This window comes from Leopardus geoffroyi, chromosome E1 (genome assembly GCF_018350155.1).
Source record: "Leopardus geoffroyi isolate Oge1 chromosome E1, O.geoffroyi_Oge1_pat1.0, whole genome shotgun sequence".
Taxonomy (NCBI): domain Eukaryota; kingdom Metazoa; phylum Chordata; class Mammalia; order Carnivora; family Felidae; genus Leopardus; species Leopardus geoffroyi.
The window spans coordinates 16,818,822-16,841,052 of NC_059330.1; the positions used below are offsets into that span (position 1 = coordinate 16,818,822).

Sequence of the window (22,231 nt, forward strand, 5' to 3'; positions counted from 1 at the left end):
TCTTGGATTTTGATGTCTGTGTCCTTTCCCAGATTAGGAAAGTTTTCTGCTATAATTTGCTCACATAAACCTTCTGCCCCTTTTTCTCTCTTTTCATGTTCTGGGACTCCTATGATTCAGATGTTATTCCTTTTTAATAAGTACTGAGTTCTCTAAGTTTCGTATAGTGATCTTTTGCCTTTGTTTCCCTCTTTTTTCTGCTTCATTATTCTTCATAATTTTATCTTCTATATCGCTGATTTGCTGCTCTGCTTCATCCTTGCTATCATGGCGTCCATTTGAGATTGCATCCCAATTATGGCATTTTTTTATTATTATTTTTTTTATTAAAAAAATTTTTTTTAACGTTTATTTATTTTTGAGACAGAGAGAGACAGAGCATGAACAGGGGAGGGTCAGAGAGAGGGAGACACAGAATCTGAAACAGGCTCCAGGCTCTGAGCTGTCAGCACAGAGCCTGACGCGGGGCTCGAACTCACGGACTGTGAGATCATGACCTGAGCCAAAGTCGGCCGCTTAACCGACTGAGCCACCCAGGCGCCCCCCAATTATGGCATTTTTAATTTCATTCCGACTATGGTTTATTTCTTTTATCTTCACAGAAAGGGATTCTATGCTTTTTTCAACCCCAGCTAGTGGTTCTCAATTCTAGTTCAGACATCTTGCTTTTATTTGTGTTGATTAAGCCCCTGGCTATCATTTCTTCTTGTTCTGTCTGTGGGGTGAATTCCTTCATTTTGTCATTTTGGAGGAAGAAAAAAATTAAAATTAAAAATTAAAATTAAAAAATAAAAACAGGGGCGCCTGGGTGGCGCAGTCGGTTAAGCGTCCGACTTCAGCCAGGTCACGATCTCGCGGTCCGTGAGTTCGAGCCCCGCGTCAGGCTCTGGGCTGATGGCTCAGAGCCTGGAGCCTGTTTCCGATTCTGTGTCTCCCTCTCTCTCTGCCCCTCCCCCGTTCATGCTCTGTCTCTCTCTGTCCCAAAAATAAAATAAACGTTGAAAAAAAAATTAAAAAAAAAATAATAATAAAAACAAAACAAAAAATCAAATAAAGGAAGCTAGATCCTAGGTGTATTTTGGTCTGCTTGTTGAAAGATGCTTGATAGAATAGAGAAAAAAAGGAAGGAAAAGAAAAAATAAAATAAAAGAAAAAATTTACAGATTAAAAAAATTATATAATGAAATAGAATAAATGAAATAAAATGAAATAGAATTTAAAAATTTTTTAAATAAAAATAAAGTAAAAAATAAAAATAAAATTTTCTCTTCATGTATATAAGAAAGAAAGAAAAAAAGAAAATAATTTAAGCAAAAACAGAAGCAAAGAAAACGAACAAATAACTGAACCAGCAAACTAATGAAACCCAAATAAAGTTACACCCAGTTTTGCCTAGAACTGAAACTATGAAGCCCTCTATATTCCATACACTAAGCAGGTGAAGTGACTTGTGTTGGTCTTGTGGGGAGTGCGCTTAGAGGGCGCAGTTGAGAGGGACTTGGTGTAATGGCTCCATTCTCCCCTAGGTGGCGCTGCTTAGCTTACCGGGGTGGATCAGTGTGGTGTGCATGAGTGTGCCTTCAGTAGAGGTGGAAATGGCTTCACCCTGCCCTCTAGTTTTGGAGCAGGAACTTCTCGCTCTCACCAACCGGTGCACCCCTCCTTCTCTCAGGCCTCCATCCATTCCCCACTTCTATTTTGTCCATGTCCAAGCTGTCCACCTTCCAGGTGACACCTCCCTCCAGAGTTTTATTTCAGATGGGGGAGTGTTTCAAAACCCCACACTTCAGAGACCCCTGTGGCTTGGACATGAGCCAACTCTTTGGGGGAGTGTATCACTGAGTAATGGCTGGGTTTGCCCCCAGAAAACTTTCATGTAATCACACAGTAGCATAGTTTCAGAGATTATGGCAGGTAACAGCACACAGCCAGTGCCAGGCTTCACCACACTCTGCCGTCTTTGTCCCAATACCAGCAAATGTGGCTGTTCTCCAGGGTCTGCTGGACCTTTGCCTGTGGGGAGGCGTGTGGCCTCTACCAAATGTACTCCAAGCAGGGGGACCACTTCTCTCCATGTGGCATGTGGACCCCTCAGACCACACTGCCTGCTCCTGGGGATTTGCCCTAGTTCCTCACCAGAGCACCACCAGGCACTGAGCTCCGAACCTTCAGACTCTGTGAAGGTTTATAGAATCCAGGTGGTATTGAAACCCTCTCCTTTCTTCCCAGCAATGGTTTTGCAGACAGATTTCCTGTTCAGTCCCCTATGAGTGTTTTCACTCTTTCTCTCTCTTTCTCTCCAGATACTTTCAGGGAAGTGCTTTTCTTGTGCTATCCCTATGGGTGCACTCTCCCCCTTTCTCTTCCTCTGTCCTCCGCAAAAACAGCTCCTTACCTTCCTCAGCTTTTGTCTCGCCCAGTTTTCCTCTCCTCGCCGCATACCTGCTGAGTTCTGTGGCTCAAGTTATGTATATTGTTGTGTTAATCCTCAGATCAATTTCCTAGGTGTTCAAAATGGTTTGGTGCTGATCTAGCTGCACTTCAGGGATAAGACAAGCTCAGGGTCTCCATGCTGCTCTGTCATCTTAACTCCTCTCCTTTGCCCAATAACCACTTTTAAAGTGCCCTTTAACCACTTTTATCCATATTGCATGGCAATAGCTGTTATTCGTTGATGCATGTATTTTACTGTATGAATATACCATAATTTTTAAATTCATTCTACTAATGATGGACATTTTAATAGTTTCCATATTCGACTAGAACAAAAAGTTGCCATAATCATTCTTTACATGTCATTTAGTAGACATATAGATTCACTTCTCTAGGAGTATAAATGCTGATCATGGGGTATATTCAGCTTTATAAATAGTGCCAAACAGTTTTCTGAAATTGTACCAGCTTAGATTCCCAACAGCAATGTACGAAAATTCCTGTATTCCATATCTTTGCCAACATTTGGAATTGTCTGTTTTTTAAGTTATTCTGCTGAACACATAATTTTATCTTGTGATTTTAATCTGCATTTTCCTGGTAAGTCATAAACTGGAACACATTTTCCTCTATCTATAGGCTATTTGAATGTTCTCTTAAATGAAGTATCTGTTTATATCTATTGTCCACTTTTCTGTTGGGTTGTCTGTCTTATTGATTTGTAGGAGTTTTCTATATAGTCAGATGAAAACCTTTGATGAACAAAGGTATTGTAAATAACTTTTCTCATACCTTGCTTGCCTTTTCACTCTCTTAATGGTGTTTTCTGATGAACAGGAGTTCTTAATTTTAATGTCTACTTCTGAATTTTTTATCATTGATATTTTTTGCATTTTGCTTAAGAAATCTTTGCCTACTCCCAAATCATGAGAATATTCTCCAATGTATTTTTCTAAAATGATTTATTGTTTTATCATTCACATTTAGATCTAAAATACATGTAGAATTTATTTTTGTGTGTCAGGTAAGGTAGGACTCAAAATACATGTTTTCCATTTGGCATCATTATTGAGAACACCTCCTGTTTTCAATACAGGACTTTCAATTGGACTATTCTGTTCTACTGGCTTGTCCATCCTTGTGCCATTATCATGCCATCCTAATTTTTGTAATTATCTTACAAATCTTGATATTTGCTGTTATAAATCCTTCCACTTTGTTCTTCAAGATTTCCTTGGCTTTTCTGGATCTTCTGCATTTCCACACACATTTTAGAATCAACTTGTCAATTTATACACACACAGACATATACAGAGAGCCCTGCAGAAATTTTGATTAGAATCACATTGAATTTAGAGGTCAATTGAGGGATAACTACTATCTTAACAATATGTATTAAATCTTGTAATTCATGAGTAAGGTGTGTATATTCATTTATTTGAACATCGTTAATTTCTTTTGGCAAAGCTTAATAGTTTCAGTATAGAGGTTTTGCTCATTTTTGGTTAGATTTATTTCTAGATAGTTAATGTTTCTCATGCTATTAAAATGGTATTTAAAAGTTTTTATTTTCTAATTATTTGTTGCTAATATATATAGAAATATACTTTTTTTTTTTTGAGAGAGAGCAAGCGTGTGCATGTGTGCAGGTGGGGGAGGGGCAGAGAGAGAGGGAGAGAGACAATCTTAAGCAGGCTCCATGCCCTGCATGAAGCCCGACACGGGGCTTGATCTCATGACTGTGAAATCATGACCTGAGCCAAAATCCGGAGTTGAACACTTAACCACCTGGGCCACCCAGGAACCCCTTTGTTTTCTTTCTTAAAGCCTTTACTTTGAGACATGATGGAAAAATCTCACAGGTACACATAGAAAAGTAAGACATGATCACAGTGAAAAGTGAAGACAATCTAATCAGAAACCTTTAATGCTTGTCAGTGAATGTTGAATCTAAAGTTCTGAGTGTGACATGTTATGGGACTGAAAGGAATGGTAATTAGCTTTCCTCTCCTTCTTCTTTACCCTCTCCTTCAAAAAAATCCACACCAACCAGGGCACCTGGATGGTTCAGATTATTAAACATCTGACTCTTGATCTCAGCTCAAGTCTTGATCTCAAGGTCGTGAATTCAAGCCCCATATTGGGCTCTGTGCTAGGCATGAAGCTTACTTAAAAAAAAAAAAAAAAAGAAGAAGAATCCACACCAACTTTCTCATAATCTTTCTCAAGAGCGCACCCATGTCTTCATGGGCCTCAGAAAACTCTCCTTCCTCCAAACCCTCACCCACATATCAGTAAACAAGGCATTCTTGACATACATTAGGTCAAACTTGTGGTTCAGGTAAGCCCAGGTTTTAGCAATGGCTGTGGTGTTCAGCATGCATACAGGTCACTGTACTTTGGCCAGGTCTCCACCAGGTACCATAGTGGGAGGCTGGTAATGAATACCAACTTTGAAGCCAGTGGAGCAGCAATCCACAAGCTGGATGCTACACTTAGTCTTGATGGTGGCAATGGCAGCATTGACATCTTGGGCAATCATAGGCAGCAAGCCATATATTTGCCATGGGGAGGGTCACGTTTCACCATCTGGTTGGCTGGCTCAGAGCATGCCTTCGTGATCTCTGCTACAGAAAGCTGTTCATGGCAGGATATCTCAGCAGAGATGACAGGGGCACATGTGGCCAGAGGGAAATGGGTACAGAGATAGGGCACCAGGTTGGTCTGGAATTCTGTTAGATTAGCATTCAGGGCTCCATCAAATCTGAGGGAAGCAGTGATGGAAGACCAATCTGGCTAATAAGGTAGTTAAGGTTAGTGTAGGTTGGGTGACAGATGTCATAGATGTCCTTGATGTCTACCATGAATGCACAGTCAGAATGCTCCAGGGTGGTACGGGTAGTAAGGATACAGTTGTAGGGCTCAATTGCATCTGTGGAAACCTGGGGGGACTGGGTAAATGGAGAACTCCAGCTTAGAATTCTTGTCATAATCGACAGAGAGACATTCCATCAGTATGGAGGTGAACCCAGACAAGTACCACCTCCAAAGCTGTGGAAAACCAAGAAGCCTTGAAGACCTGTGCACTGGCCAGCCAGTTTCTGAATTTGGTCCAAGGCAAGGCCAATGATCTGTTTGCCAGTGGTGTAGTGCCCTCAGGCATAGTTATTGGCAGCATCTTCCTTGCCTGTGATGAGTTGCTCAGGGTGGAAGAGCTGGCAGTAGGTGCCAGTGTGAACTTCATCAATGACTGTGGGTTCCAGTCTACATACATCGTCCTGGGCACATGCTTGCCAGCACCTGTCTCACTGAAGAAGGTGATGAAGGAGTCATCTTCTCCCCCAATGGTCTTGTCACTTGGCATCTGGCCATCGGGCTGAATGCCATGTTTCAGGCAATAGAGCTACCAGCAGGCATTGCCAATCTGGACACCGGTCTGGTCAATGTGGATGGAGATGCACTCATGCATGGTGGCTATCAGTAGAAGGTGCTGGCAACAGGAGCAGACAATGGGTCCCAGTTACCATCCCCAATAAGCTAAGAATCAAGATAAGTAAAACACTCATAATTGTTTTGTGTGTGTGTTGTGTATTGACTTTGTATGTAGAAACCTTGCTAAATTTATATCAATTGCCTTATTCAATTATGTCATCTGCAAAAAAAAGAGATATTTCCACTTTATTCTTTACAATCTTTATAACTCTTACTTCCTTTATTTGCCTTATTGCACTAGCTAAAACCATGGATTTTTTTAGGAAAATAATCTGTTTCTAACACACTTTAGAAATTAAAACATATTGGGGCGCCTGGGTGGCGCAGTCGGTTAAGCGTCCGACTTCAGCCAGGTCACGATCTCGCGGTCCGTGAGTTCGAGCCCCGCGTCGGGCTCTGGGCTGATGGCTCAGAGCCTGGAGCCTGTTTCCGATTCTGTGTCTCCCTCTCTCTCTGCCCCTCCCCCGTTCATGCTCTGTCTCTCTCTGTCCAAAACATAAATAAACGTTGAAAAAAAAAATTAAAAAAAAAAAAAAAGAAATTAAAACATATTAATGCAAGGACTCTGTGTTGGTTACTACTGATCTCCTACTGGTTAGAACAGTGTCAGAAACATACTAAGAACTCAAATACTTGATAAATGAATAAATGTGTTAAAAAATATTATGGGCATTGGAATCAGAGATACCAGTTTCAAATTCTACCTCTAACATTTCCTAGCCCTGTGATTTAGAACAAATTACTCAATTTAGACTCAGTTTCTACTTCTGTGAAATGGAAACAATAATTATACTTTGCAGGATAGTCACAACGAGAAAATTATGTACATATATGAAATTATATATACTAAAAAATCTATACTTATTATTATTATTGGATGAGCTCACACAGAGAGAATGTCTAGAGTGAGAAGAGGACCAAGAAAGGAATCTTATGCAACATTTTTAAGGTGGAAAAGGAACACTTATACAGGAGTCTGAAAGTCTGAGAGTGGGAGAAAAATAGGATAGGTTAAAATCGCAGGAGCCATAAGAGTTTCAAGAAGGATGTATTACTAAATATTGTTTTGTTTTGTTTTTAATTTAAGTAGGCTTCATGCCCAGCATGGAGACCAATGTGGGGCTTGAACTAATGACGCTGAGATCAAGACCTGAGCTGAGATCAACAGGACGCGCGGTGAGCCCAGCGTCCTCCTATGCTGCCATCCTCCCTCTATCCTAGACCTGAGCTGAGATCAAGAGTCGGACTCTTAACTGATTGAGCCACCCAGGTGCCCCAAAAGGATGTATTATTAAAGACCCTTTCAATTTCAAGCAATAGAAATCCATCTTACATAACTTAAATTAAAAATGGAATGTATTAGCTTCTATAGCTGGAAAATCCAGGAATATGACTATTCTCAGGCATAGCTGAAATCGACTTCTAATTTCTAATTTGCTCTACTGAATTAATTTTTAGGCAGGTTGTCCTCACATGTTGTTAAAAATGATCAACAGCAGCTTTAGATTTGCATAACCTTTATAATCATTGACTTAAAAAATCTGCCATTAAAATTCCAGTATTAAAAATCTGGGAAAAGTTTTACTTGGTATAAATTATATGCCTATTTCTGTACCATCCACAGCATTGAAGGGGTAGTAAGTATTCTGATTGATCAGTTTTGGATTACCACCCATCCCTGGAAATAAAGGGGTGGAGTCAGCCCCATCTAAGCCAAAGGGATTAAGAAGGACAGGATGATAGTTTCCCAAAGAGACATTGGACAGACAAAAAAATTATCACTGCAGAGGAAGTGGTCAACAGTGTCAAATACTGCAGAAAAATCAAATGATATAAGAAGTAGAAAATATACTGGGGTGCCTGGGTGGCTCAGTTGGTTGAGCGACCAACTCTTGATTTAGGCTCAGGTCATGCTCTTGCAGTTGGTGAGTTCGAGCCCTCTGTCGGCTCTGCACTGACATCGCAGAGCCTGCTTGGGATTCTCTCTCTCCTCTCTTTCTGCTGCTTCACCCCTGCTCTCTCTTTCTCTCTCTCTCAAGACAGGTAAATGAACATTTAAAGAAAAGAAGTAGAAAGTATACATTGGATTTAGCATCCAGTTGTTCTTCACTGACCTTAGAGAGGGCAATTTCTGTGATAAGAATGGAACCAGGACTTCAGTGGGTTGAGGAGGGACTTGGGGGTGAAGTGTAGACTAAACAAGTGGACAATTATTTCAAGGAATTGGACTGTGAAGAGAAGGATTTTCTTTAAAGGTGGGATAGTCTTGACTATATAGAGTGAAAGAAAGGAGCCAATGTAGAAAGGAAAACAGAAGCTACAGACGGGAGATTAGATAATGGTCCTTAGGGTCTGAGGAGATATGAGAGATTGAGATCAAGAATATATAGTAAATTTGGATGAGGTGTTTCCTACACTATACTGAGGACATTCCCTCTAATAGCCTCTATTTTTTTGTGGAATAAAATAAATATTGCTAAAACCAACAAATGGTGGGATCATAGGTTTGTGCATGATAAAAGTTTGAAATAATTTTTGTGGAAGTGGAAAGGAGCAGAAAACAAACACCTAAATGGATTTCCAAGTAATACAGAATGTCCATCTGAGATGGAAGACTATATCTTTATTGGTGTCAGGACATAGAATTGTATGACTTTTTCCTAGCATTAATTGGCTAGCTGGGCTCTGGGTTCCCAGGACCTAGCTAGCTCAGGCTCTGAACAATAAGCTATCAGATGGTTTGTTTGGTTTTTGTTTTGTTTTGTTTTGTTTTGTTTTGTTTATGGATGCCGAGGTGACTGGAATGAAAAAGTTAATGGGAATCTTAAGTTTTTTTCTGACATGGTCATGGAGATGAAGTTATTTCAGGCCTTTCCAAACATTATCCACTAGTCAGTTTGCTTCTGTGTGCTGGAAAAGAATATTAGTGCCCAGCTGAACCACAATAGGATCAGGGCCATTTATTGTTAAAGTCTTTTGTTTTTGATGCAGGAGAAAAGAAGAAATAAATATGAAAATTATTTTTATACTCATTATTTTTAAGATAATCAGAAAGTAGTTACTGATTCATGCCTCAATCATTAATAACTCTCAATAAATATTAGTAGTGCAATAAAAGGGCAAGAGACCAGAACCTCCATAACATAGAGCAGTGTTTTTTTAATCTTAATATTAAATATTTAAGACCTATAAGTATAATGATATAATAAGTAGCCATATATCTACTCTTAGCTTAAGAAAAAAATTACCTAAAAAAAGAAAAAGAAAAAAATTACCTAAATATTAAAGCCTCCCATATCCCCCTACTTTAATAGAAACTCTATTCTGAATTTCATGTTTATCATTTCTCTGCAATTATTTATATTGTATCTAAACAATATAATATTGTTCTTCTTGTTTTTAAACCTTATAAAAATTATTTCATACCATGTGTTTTCTGCAACCTTTTAATACTTAATATTATGTTTGTAAATTCATCTGGAAATTCATCATTCAGTGCAGCTCTAGTTCATTGATTTTTTTAAAGTTTTTATTTGAATTCCGGTTAGTTAACATACAGTGTTACATTAGTTTTAGGTGTACAATATAGTGATTCAACTATTCCATACATCACCTGGTGCTCATCATGGCAAGTGCACTCCTTAATCTCCATCACCTGTTTAACCCCATCATCCCACCCTTTCCTCATCTGTTTTGTTTCTTAAATTCCTCATGAGTGAAATCATATGTATTTATCTTTCTCTGGCTTCTGTCACTAATAAGTGAAATACAGTATTCACTTATTATATCCCCTTATATTAATAAGTATTATAATAATACACTCTAGTTCCATCCATGTTGTTGCAAATGGAAAGATTTCATTATTTTTTACCACTGAAGAATATTTCATTGTATACTGATAACACATCTTCTTTATCCATTCATCTGTCAACGGACACTTAGGCTGCTTCCATAGTTTGGCTGCTGTAAATAATGATGCACACGTTCATGTATCCCTTTGAATCATTGTTTTTTTATTCAGGGTAAATACCCAGCACTGCTATTGCTAAATCATAGGGTAATTCTTCTTTAACTATTTGAGGAACCTCCATGCTGCTTTCTACAGTGGTTGCACCAGTTTGCATTCCCACCAACAGTGCACACAGGTTCCCTTTTCTCCATATCCTCGCCAATACCTGTTGTTTTCTGTGTTGTTAATTTTAGCCATTCTGACAGGTGTGAGGTGGTATCTTATTGTAGTTTTAATTTGCATTTCCCTGATGATGAGTGATGTTGAGCATCTTTTCATGTGTCTGTTGGCCATCTGGATGTCTTCTTTGGAGAGATGTCTGTTCATGTCTTCTGACCATTTTTTAATTGGATTATTTAGTTTTGGGGTGTTGAGTTTTATAAGTTCTTCTTATATTTTGGATATGAACCCTTTATTGGGTATGTCATTTGCAAATATCTTCTCCCATTCCATAGGTTGCCTGTTAGTTTTATGGATAATTTCCTTCACAATGCAGAAGTTTTTATTTTTTTATAGTCCTAATAGTTTATTTTTGCTTTTGTTTCCTTTGCCTCAGGGCATCTATCTAGAAAAAAGTTGCTACAGCCAATGTCAGAGAAAATACTGCCTGCGCTCTCTTCTAGGATTTTTATGGTTTCTGGTCCCACATTTAGGTCTTTAATCCATTTTGAGTTTATTTTTGTGTATGGTGTAAAAACATGGTCCAGCTTCATTCTTTTGCATATTGGTGTCCAGTTTTCCCAACACCATTTGCTGGAGACTTTTTCCCATCGGATATTCTTTCCTGCTTTATTGGAGATTAATTTACCATTTAATTGTTTATTTCTGGATATTCTATTCTGTTCCATTGATCTATGTATCTATTTTTTTTGATTGCTACAATTTTGTAATATAACTTGAAGTCTAGAATTGTGATGCCTCTAGCTTTGCTTTTCTTTTTCAAGATTTCTTTGGCTATTTGGAGTCCTTTGTGGTTCCATACAAATTTTAGGATTGTTTGTTCCACTTCTGTGAAAAATGCTGTTGGTATTTTGGTAGTGATTGTATTGAATGTGTAGATTGCTTTGGGTAATATAGACATTTTAACAATATTTGTTCTTCCACTCCATGAGCATGGAATGTCTTTCTATTTCTTTGTATCATCTTCAATTTCTTTCATCAGCGTTTTAAAGTTTTCAGAGTACAGGTCTTACACCTCTTTGGTTAGGTTTATTCCTAGGTTTTTGTTGTTGTTGTTGTTTGTTTTTTGATACACTTGTAATGAACTTCATTCATTTTTCACTGCTTCATAGTATTTCATTATATGACTGTATTGCAATGTATTTATTCATTCTCATTTTCAGTGGGGAGCTATCCACAAATATTTCAAATTTATTTAATTAATTTATTTAAAATTTCCCCTAGCTTAATTGAGAATACTCTGAAGAATACTTTTAAATCCTACCTAGCTAGATAGTATCCATCTTTCTTCCCAGGAAAAAAATAAGTAGTCTATAAAGAAACTCTTGAAAAGCCAACATTTCATCTGAAGAATGTCTTATGTCCAATAGTAAATAGTATTTATGAACCTCCTCCCAATTTTTGATTTGCTCTTTGGCTAATTCTTTTATCCAATATGGGGGAAGTGAGGAGGGTAGTATAATGCTCTCTCTAATCTCTCAGTTGGATTTGCAAACAAATTAACCACTTTTTTGAGGGTGAAGGGATGTTTACACTCTGGTTGGGTACAACGCTTACTAAGTGTGAAAGAGAGCAATTCTTTAAAGTCTACAGGTTCTGGGGCACCTGGGTGGCTCAGTCAGTTAAGGGTCCGACTATGGCTCAGGTCATGATCTCATCGTTTGTGGGTTCAAGCCCCATGTCAGGTTCTGTGCTGACAGCAAACAGTGTGGAGCCTGGTTCAGATTCTGTATCTCTCTCCCTCTCAGCCCCTCCCCCGCTCACACTCTGTCTCTGTCAAAAATAAATAAATATTTAAACAAATTTTTAGGGATGCTTGGGCTACTCAGTTAAGCATCCAATTCTTGGTTTTGGCTCAGGTCATGATCTCCCGGTTCATGAGTTTGAGCCCACATCAGGCTTCAAGCTGACAGTGCGGAGCCTGCTTGGGATTCTCTCTCTCCTTCTCTCTCTGCCCCTCCCTCTCTCATTCTCTCTGTCTCTCTCTCTCAAAATAAATAAATAAATAAATAAATAAATAAATAAATAAATAAATAAAAATAATTGAAATAAAATTGAAGTAAATTGAAAAAATAATTTAAAAAAACTTTTAAAGCCTGCGGATTCTAATGTTACTCTCTTTGTTTTTCCTCTCTCGGACATAACCCAAAGAGGATCCTCTCCTGTTTTAAAGATACTGCTACAGATGTACAGCAACTTGATATCTACCCATCTGCCATGGCTCATTTGTACACTCACACATGAATTAGGACATTCTGCATCTTGCTGCAGACTGCTAGTGCTTCTCTAGTGTGCTTGGCTATTATAGGTTGCTAAGCAATAATCCTAGTGTTTGCACTGATATGTAGAATAGAAGATGTGTGTTTGGTTACAACTCTAGTCAAACACTTCTCTCTTAGAGCCATAAAACCAAGAAAAGAGGAGGCACAGCAATAGCAGGGTTAATAAATCAGGATTCTAAGCAAGCCTAACTGCAGTTCCCTTTTGATTGAGCGACCTCTGAATTCAAGGTTCATAAATTACAGCCCCAAGTGCCCCAAGGGCAAATTAATTCTGAGGTTCAGTTGAATATAGTTTCAAACAGGTATAGGGTTTTTTAGCAGGTCTATGCGTGGACATTCCTAACCCTTTCACAGACTGACTGATTCGTTTATACATTCACTCTAATAAATATTTATAGATGTCTCACTTTGTGCCAGGAACTATGCTAAGCCCTGGAATTCTTTTTCAGGATTATCTTCCTAAACTCTTCATAGCATTAAGAGCCTTTCACATTCTTCTTCGACATGTATACCTTCAACCCTGTATTAATCTACCTTCTAACATGCAAAGACTTATTCAGGTACTTTGGGCATAAATGCTTTCAACTAAATAAGTAGGGACATAAGAGAATTCCTTGTTCATATTTTGAAAGGCCCAGCCTTCAAAGTGACTTTTACCATTTCCAGCACTTAGTTCATGGCCCCCTGCTGGGCATGGCCTCAGTACCACCCTATTTAAGGACATATATAGGAATGAATTAAAATCCACATTATAAGCTTTAGCAGATTCTTTCTTCACAAGAGGGCTTATAACATTAGTAGGACTGTCAGCTGATTAAACTGGTGCAAATTGACCCAGCAGGGCTACTCAACTACATGTGTGATGTTCTCCTTAAATATAGGTCCTGTCTGAAACTCAGCTGGCTTGATTTTTTTTTCCACCTGGCTTGATTCTTAACATTTGTACATAAGGCAGAATGATTATAAAGAAACAAGGAGGAAAAAAACCACTATTAAATACTATTGGAATTAGGATTCAATAACTATAGGAAAATGTATTTTCCTACAAAATTGTTAATCTTAGGGCTGTGAAATAAGAACAGAGTTGAGAAAATATATTTTCTTTCTTTTCTTTTACTATTTTATTTTTAAGTAACCTCTACACCCGACATGGTGCTTAAACTCATAACTGCAAGATCAAGACTCACATGTTCCACTGACTGAGCCAGCCAGGTGCCCCGAGCAAACACATTTTCAAAAAAAGATTTCTAAAAATGCAAGTTAAGTTCATACCCTGAAATGTATGATGACTAGGGTAAAGAAAGGAGGAATTTTCATGGTACATTTAAACACAATATTTTCTTTGCAAAGATACATACTTGAGTGCGTTCTGAGAGCTGCCCGACAAGATAAAATCATTTTAATTTTGAAAATATATAACAAGAATAAAGACACTTCCTTTGATATATTGAAAATGCATTAACAGTTCCTCTTCCCACTTCTCACACACACACACACACACACACACACACACACACACACACACATTTACAAAGGGAGATTTAGAATATTAGGCTTAATAGTGCCTGGTCACCAAATAAATAAGTACATTGCCTTGCAACTGCTATTGTAATAAGCAACTGCAATGTTTTCAGTATATAACGCATACTGGGATGCACAGATTTAAACAAAACACACTTCCCTATAGCACAAACTGAAAAGCTATAACAGAAATTGAAAATACAGGAACAAGAAATAACACAAACTCTTGATTGATACGTTTTCTAGAGAGGTAATAAATTACATGATGGAATGCATACGTGAGTGTTGCATGTGCAAATTTGGCCACAAACTGATTAAAGTGAACATCTAATTAAATTTATAACAAATTACCAATATCCCAATTCTGTTTGGCATATTTAAAATGAAAGAGTTCATTTAAAAACCTGGCTGAGGAGCACCTGGCTGGCTCAGTCAGAAGAGTATGTGACTCTTGATCTTGGGGTTGTAAATTTGAGCCCCACCTTGAGTGTTAGAGATTACTAAAAATAAATAAATAAACTTAAAAAAAAACATGGCTGAAATGATTAAGGTAAAGGCAAAGTATATGTATGCAGCAATGGTGATGGAGGGTGGGAGTGAGGAAGAAGTAAAATCAAGAAATTGGGGTGGGTGGAGAGGCAGGTGGAGAGGGACTTTCTGAGAAACTTTTTAAAAGTTAGTGAAGCTATGAAAATAGTACAAGTGTATAATAAAAACAGAGTAAGTGTTGGAAAATTTGGTTCTTAATGTGTATGTATTATAATGTGTGTTGATAAGAAGAAATAGTAAATAACTGCTTTTAATTGGTTTAAGAGACAGAAAACCCTTTGGAGAAAAGTAAGTACCTAAAAGCGGTAAGTAGCACTCATATAACAATTTATACTTTAGAAAATGCTTTAAATAATTATTATGGTAACTTGGCCTAGCACTGCCTAGCACATACTTAACACTTAATACTTGAAACTGAACAGAAGCACATTTCAATTAATTAAAATTGTTAAATTTCAAATATTGTAAAGAATTTTTTTGGTACAGGATTTCACTAAGTATCTAAAGTCTGAAGAACTGCAATGAAAGGGATGAAGGAAGTATCTAAAGTCTGAAGAACTGCAATGAAAGGGATGTCTTTCCCACTTGTGTTTTGTCTTTGATCTGATACACTTCCAAGATGCATAATTATGTGGGATATGGGTTAAGGATGGGGCTAGAAATCAAACACAATAAATGTGTGGTCAAGTACAGAGGTAAAAAGGAGAAACAAACAAACAAACAAACAAACAAAAAACAATAAGCAGGCCAAATCATTTGTGTTCTTCATTTAATGTTTTCATTAATGGGTTGCCTGCTATGTATCAGTCAGATCTCAGCTAAATTTTCTCTTTAAGCACAGGATGAATAGTCATAAAGTTGCTTCAAAAATATTAATAGATGATGAAGGGAATACATTTTAAACTATTTCCCAAATTGTGTTTAAAATACCACTGAGACTATATTTTTTTTAAGGCAAAATCTTAAGGAATGCATCCTCAGTGAAAACACAATTGTTTTAAATTCCATTGTGTAGGGGAAAGGCTAGTTCTATACCTTGGGATTTGATTTCATCTGTTGCTGTTTCTGGCACATTGCTGCTGGTGTCTAATGCAGAGCTGCTTGGTACGCTCTGTGAACTCTGAAAAGAGAAAAGAAATCCCAATTGTAAAATGAGTTACTTTTCTTCAAAGTTGCATCAACCCTCCCAATTAAAGAATGCAGATAAATGACTTATAGGAGTTACCAGACATGTTTGATTTTTCTAGGATTTAATGCTGTGTATTAGAAGCAAAGACTGCTTATTGCATTGATAAGATAAAATACATTGGTTCAACATGTCATCCCATCTTTCTATGGCTAACAAAGTGATATGCAAAGAATATTATTTCAGATGTACATTAATCTTCAAATTATACAATAATTTCTAGAAACAATGTTTGAGACCACTGCAAGATGAAAGTGGACTTTTGAAAATGCTACTGTTTTCTTCTACTATTAGAATCATCTTCTATGTTTGTGGTAGAAAGAAAAATATTTCATCTTAATTGAAATTAAAGGTTAGTTTTATGAATAAATGGTGGAAAAATCATTTTTTGTACTCATGTTGATGTAGTGTTAAAAGAACGATAACAATATTTTTAAGAATCATATTATTGAACTTAATGGTGAATCCATATAACTATTTTCTTTTTTTTTAAGGTTTTTTAAAGTTTATTTATTTTTGAAAGAGAGAGAGAGAGAGAGAGAGAGAGAGAGAGAGAGAGAGGAAGGGGCAGAGAGGAGAGAGAGAATCCCAAGCAGAATCTGCAGTCAGCGCAGTCAGATGCAGGGCTCCAACTCATGAACCATGAAATCATGACCTGAGCCGAAATCAAGAGTCAGAGGCTTAACCAACTGAGTCACCCAGGAGCCCCATATGACTGTTTTCGATCGCATCCCTTTTTCTATAGAATATTCTTCCTCATTAAAGTCTTGTATTCAAATAAACACAAAGTTACTTAAATTATTAATATGGAAATTATATTTTCAGAATGAATAATGAAGTTATCCTAAAAACTGGTGGGTTTTGTACTTGGGGTAATGGTTCTGACCTTAGAATGCAACCTTTATTTATCTATAACTTGTAATAGCTTTTCACAAATAATTTATCTGTCCACAGACACTTCCTGCAACTGTCTCAGATGAGTCAGCTTAATGGTTAACATGAATTTGCTCATTTCCATTTGGCATTTTATTTATCCTTTTGGACATCCACATCTTTTCCTTCCTTTTGTAAAAAAAATTTTTTTTTTGAGAGAGCAAGAGGATGAGTGGGGGAGTGGCAGAGGAAGAGGGCAAGAGAATCTTAAGGAGGCTCCACGCACAGTGCGGAGCCCGATGCAGAGCTCAGTCTCTCAACATGAGATCATGACCTGAGGTGAAATAGAGTCTGATGCTTAACTGACTGAGGCACCCAGGCACCCCTCTTTTCCTTTTTCATAAGAAAATTAATTTGACCAGTGTATTCTCCAGCATTAACATCTGATTATTTATGAAAACTCTACCTCAGTAGGGACTTTCACTTCAGTTGCTTCCTGTTTCCTTTCTTTCTCTTCTTTTCCATTTTCCTGAAATGTAAACAGTATTAGTAAGTGGGATCCAAAAGAAGCTAAAGATAAAACTAACATCTTATACTCTAGTATAGCAAACTTTTTATGTAAAAAAATTTACATAATGGGCAAACATCATACCAAATAAAATCACACAAAGTAGCCATATTAAAAATTCAAACAAGGGGCGCCTGGGTGGCTCAGTCGGTTAAGCGGCCGACTTTGGCTCAGGTCACGATCTCGCGGTCCGTGAGTTCGAGCCCCACGTCGGGCTCTGTGCTGATAGCTCAGAGCCTGGAGCCTGTTTCAGATTCTGTGTCTCCCTCTCTCTGACCCTCCCCTGTTCATGCTCTGTCTCTCCCTGTCTCAAAAATAAATAAAACGTTAAAAATTTAAAAAAAAAATTCAAACAATAAGACATGTTATAAATGCCAACCAACTAGAAGGTTACTGTAACCCAACTATTATTTGAACCCCTTTTTCCAGCACTTGTGTCATGACCTGAGGCAGAATACTTCAACTAAAAAGAGAAGTAAATGACAAAATATGATCTTGCATCTCAATTTTCTCAAGAATGTTAAATCTCAAATCCTCTTATAATTAAATGGCTAGAAATCTATGTAAGCCAAGTACCTGAACAGGTTTGGATCCCTCTTGAGATGCTGGCTCACTCATCTGGACCACTAAAAGGTATCATCAAATAGTAGGGAACACTATTATCAGACCAGTATTAATAACAGAAAGAAAATATTAAACAACAAAAAGTACTGTGGGAGACCAAAGTCACTCCCAACCCCCACTGCATCCCACCATTCTATTGAATAGTACTAAGTTCTCAACTGCTAAACTTTTCAAACTGTACTACTGTTACTGCTGTTGTTACTGCCCAAACCTAGATTAATGCTAGGCTAGTGCCCAGGGAGGCAGGAAAGCTCAACCATAACAATCACCACCATTATCATTTTAAGAAAGAAACACACACACACACACACACACACACACACACACACACACAGCAGCAGCAGCAGCAGCAGCAACAGTAATGCAAGTGAAGTTTTAAAAACATTATTATCATCATGGGGCACCTGGGTGGGTCAGTCGGTTAAGCGTCCCGACTTCGGCTCAGGTCACGATCTCACGGCTTGTGAGATCGAGCCCCATGTTCAGCTCTGTGCTGACATTGAGAGCCTGGAGCCTGTTTCAGATTCTGTATCTCCCTCTTTCTCTGTCCCTCGCCTGCTCACATTCTGTCTTCCTCTCTCTCAAAAAAAATAAATAAACACAAAAATTTAAAAAAATTTTTTAAATATTATTATCATCCTTAATAATTTTTGAAATAACAAGATTAGGCGAAGTGAAACTCTGATGGCTACCCAATTCATCATGTATGAAAGGCATACAGATATTAGAATAATAATCTCACTACAAAGCATTTTTCTGAGTGGGGAGTTCTGAGAGGAATGTGATTTATCTTGCTTATTTATTCATATTAAGGAATTAAAGTGGATAATTATCTGCTGCTTACTTCATTACAAATGACTACAGTAATCAAAATTACTGCTGTGCCAAAAATCATTTAAGAATTTGTGTATATTTAGGCTAGGTGCTATGTAAAAAGTAAATTTTATATACACGGCCTTTGCCTCTAGGCCAGTTACAATCTAGGGACTATTTAATTTAAAATGGTTTCTTTAAACTATGCTAGAGTATTTGCATGTCTTTTTATCAACACATGTTCTAGCAGAATAAACCAGAAGTACTGCCTTTGGAGATAACAGATTCTAGAACTTAAGAATAGCTGCCTCAAAGCCTTTTTGAAGCAGTTCATAAATAATATAAAATAGATTTCTTTGGTAGGTCCCAATTGTACATTCTCACAGCCTACTTTCTTTGCTTATGGTGTCCATCTCCTGAAATTACTAGAAGCTCCCTTCCATTTCTTTTAAAATCAGGGTTTTTTTGACGCACCCAGATAAATTCAATGCAATAAACCTTTATTGGGTGCCTTCTATATGCAAGCATTGGGGTTAAAAAAGATAAATGAGACCTGTGCTCAGGGAGACAGGAAAACTTCCTTTGAAGAGTTCCTACTTTAGTGATGAAAAAAAGGATTTACAGGTGCAGTTCAATCTGCACAGTGCAAAAGCAGAGGTGTTAAGGAACACATAGGAGTAAGCAATTAATTTTCCCAGGGAGTTCAGGGAAGTTTTCATAGAAAGATTTCTAAACTGGATTTTAAAGGACTAGTAAGAAATTTTTGTGTAAAGGAGTGGGGAAGGGTATTTGAGGCAGAAGGAACAATACACACTAGGGTATAAAAGTTCAGGAAGTGAAGCATTCATGTACAGAGCTTAGTTATATAAAAGAAAATAGCAGAAGATGAGGCTAAAGAGGTAACTTTTCAGGGCACCTGGATGGCTCAGTCGGTTAAGCATTCAACTTCAGCTCAGGTCAAGATCTCATGGTGCATGAGTTCGAGCCCTGCTTTGAGCTCTGTGCTGACAGCTCAGAGCCTGGAGCCTGTTTCAGATTCTGTCTCCCTCTCTCTCTGCCCCTCCCCCACTCACACTCTGTCTCTCAAAAATGAATAAATGTTTTTAAAAAAATTGTTAAGGTAACTTTTCAGTCTATAATGTTTATTCATGTGAAATCAAGGAGGATGGACTTTACTCTGTGCTTTTTAAGCACAGGACAGATGTGATCAAATTGGTGCTTTTAAAAAGTTAACTCTGCCAGCAATGACTAGAATTATGAAGGATAGGGGGAGGGTGCACAGAATGAAGGTAAATTTTGCACCCGTAAATGTTGCACGTTTCAACGCCCCTCACTCTAATCTACTTTCTGCTAGACATTGCCAATACCCTAACTACATCCCTTCAGCTTCACTTTTCAGTACATATGAATGGTCTCTGACTGCAAGCACCTGCAATTCTGTCTGAGGGCTTGTGCCAGTCCAAATGTGGGATGGCAAGAAATGCCTGAGAGTTGATATCTTCTAGGAGAAGCCCTCAGCCAGTGATGAATAGGAAGCTGCATAGAGTCCCATGGGTGGAACATTTCTGTCTCCCAGAGTTCCCCAATGGGATAGAGCCTCAGTTGCCTCAGTGAAACCTGCCTAATAGTACAGGCTTCCCTCACTTTCCTGTATTACTTCCCTACTCCCTTGCCATTGTTTCCTGGAACCACCTCCCAAATGAACTTACATTTAACTCCTTGGATCAAGGTCTGTTCTGAAGGAACCTAAACTAAAACAGATATGATCATCAGGATTGGGGGCAAAGTTGGATCTAAAGAGAAAAAGAGAAATAGTTAAGGTTCACTGAGTGTTTTTTCATATTTATAAGGCTGAATGGATCATGATGCCATTAAATGAAATATGGAAAGGAGAGGAAAACAGGTTAGAGGAATGATAAGAGTTTGAGTTTGTAGGTGTTAACACATTTAAGATACCTGCTCAATAGTCTGATAGAAGTTTGCAGGCAGTAAGAATCTTAATGCCACTGAAATATATTGTGACTGAAATATATTGTAGGACATTATGCAGAATCAAGTCCATTGGATAATGATAGAAGCACTGTCAAGTCTGAAGTATTAATTTGCATTTTAGTTACCCACAGTGCACAGCATTATTCACACCTCACACACCCCACTCATGAGATTCCAGAGTCATCCTACTTAGATTGTCAGCTCTGAGGCTGGGTTTTTGTGAATCTGGTAAGGGTCTTTCACATGCACTCCCAATAGATTTATAAATTGGTGAATTGCAGCATTTAACATCTTGATTGGCAAGACTGTCAGTCATAGATGAAAGGGTAGCTAGTTATCCTTGAGGAAGAGGTTTCTCAGTATAAGAAAGTAATCACACACAATTCTGATTTGTCAGACTAATAGAAGATAAGCAGTATCATATAGCTGGATTTCATGAGTCTTAATTCCCTGGGTACTGACAGAAAGATGCATTTGCAGGAAGATGCTAGTGGAGCTCACCCAATTCGAGTATCTTCTAGGAGATGAAAAAAAAAAAAAGCTAAGGATAAATGCTTGCTGATGAAAACTTAAAGGTAAGGCTAAGAAAGAAAAGCTAGTGTAAGATAGAGATAACTGCTGAGAATGGCAGGAGACTCCTGCAGCTATTGACCTGCATGCTGCGGGCTTAACTCTCATTACCAGCCTCTACTGCTGGGCATATGCCATGGCAAGCTCCTGCAGTCCCACAGGTATATGCCAACAGCCAACATCTGTATAGCTGTTGATGGGTCTGAACTGAACCCTAACACCTGTCATTGGTCTGAACAGCCCCTCTCACTTGCAGTTAACCCTATGGTTGTACATCTGCAAGACACCAGCCTCAACTCCCATCACTGGCCTCCCCTGACAAATGCATGCCTACAGCTGGCCCCAATGGTTACACATGTACACACTGACAACCAGGGCCCCTGCAGGTGCCTGTGTGCCTGCAGTTGGCCCCAGCCTCTGCTGAAGGACCTAGCCTTCACTACTGCACATCTGCCTGCAACTGGCCCCTGCAGCCACCCCCCTCAACTAGCCCCATAGCTAAGAGGGTGCACACCACTGGCTATGGTCACCATCACTGTCTGATATGTCCCTAGCCACTAGACTGGAGATGCCATTAAAGAATCCAACAGTCCTTGCAGACATTGTGGACTGCCTACAGCTCTCACAAAGGATCATGTAACTGATGTTATGGACCACAGTTTTTGGAGCCAATGAGACACCATGCCACCTCCACCCATCCCCATCTACAGATGCTACATGCCCTCACACTTGGTATCCTGCAGTACTAGACCATGGGTCACAGCATGTGCCAAAATGCCCCCAACCACAGGTGAAAGTCTTTCCTCACCAAACTCATTCCATAAAATCTGGAAGGGACAACTGCTTCTTCAAATGCACAAACACCTATGAAGGTGACAGGGATCACAAAGAATCAGGGAAACATGACACCACTAAAGGAATGTAGTAAACTTCTAGTAATGGACCCCAAAGAAGTAAAGATTCATAAACTACCTAACAAAGAATTCAAAATAATTGTATTAAAGATGCTCAGAGTGCTAACAGAGAACACAGATAAACGATTTGACGAAATAAGAAAAACAATAGAAGAATGAAATGATAAATTCCACAAAGAGAAAATATAAAAAAGAACACCAGAAATTTCAGAGCTGGAGAATACA

At 38.3% G+C, this 22,231-nt stretch overlaps 1 protein-coding gene and 1 pseudogene across 19 annotated transcripts in view; both read right to left on the reverse strand.

Moving 5' to 3' along the window:
• EFCAB5 (EF-hand calcium binding domain 5) overlaps positions 1–22,231 on the reverse strand; it is a 200,984-nt gene that overhangs the window by 156,817 nt on the left and 21,936 nt on the right. For 11 of the 19 annotated variants that reach the window (XM_045487783.1, XM_045487787.1, XM_045487785.1 and 8 more), the window contains 4 exons: positions 20,240–20,323; positions 17,670–17,719; positions 16,992–17,054; positions 15,502–15,586 (listed from right to left, as the gene is read on the reverse strand). In XM_045487783.1, the coding sequence (XP_045343739.1) occupies positions 15,502–15,586; positions 16,992–17,054; positions 17,670–17,711 (190 nt within the window). In that variant the 5' untranslated portion in view covers positions 17,712–17,719; positions 20,240–20,323. Of the gene's footprint in view, positions 1–15,501; positions 15,587–16,991; positions 17,055–17,669; positions 17,750–20,239; positions 20,324–22,231 lie in introns of all 19 variants that reach the window. The other 8 variants (XM_045487792.1, XM_045487788.1, XM_045487789.1 and 5 more) reach the window with 5 other exon arrangements.
• On the reverse strand, positions 4,571–6,197 carry LOC123603220 (annotated as a pseudogene).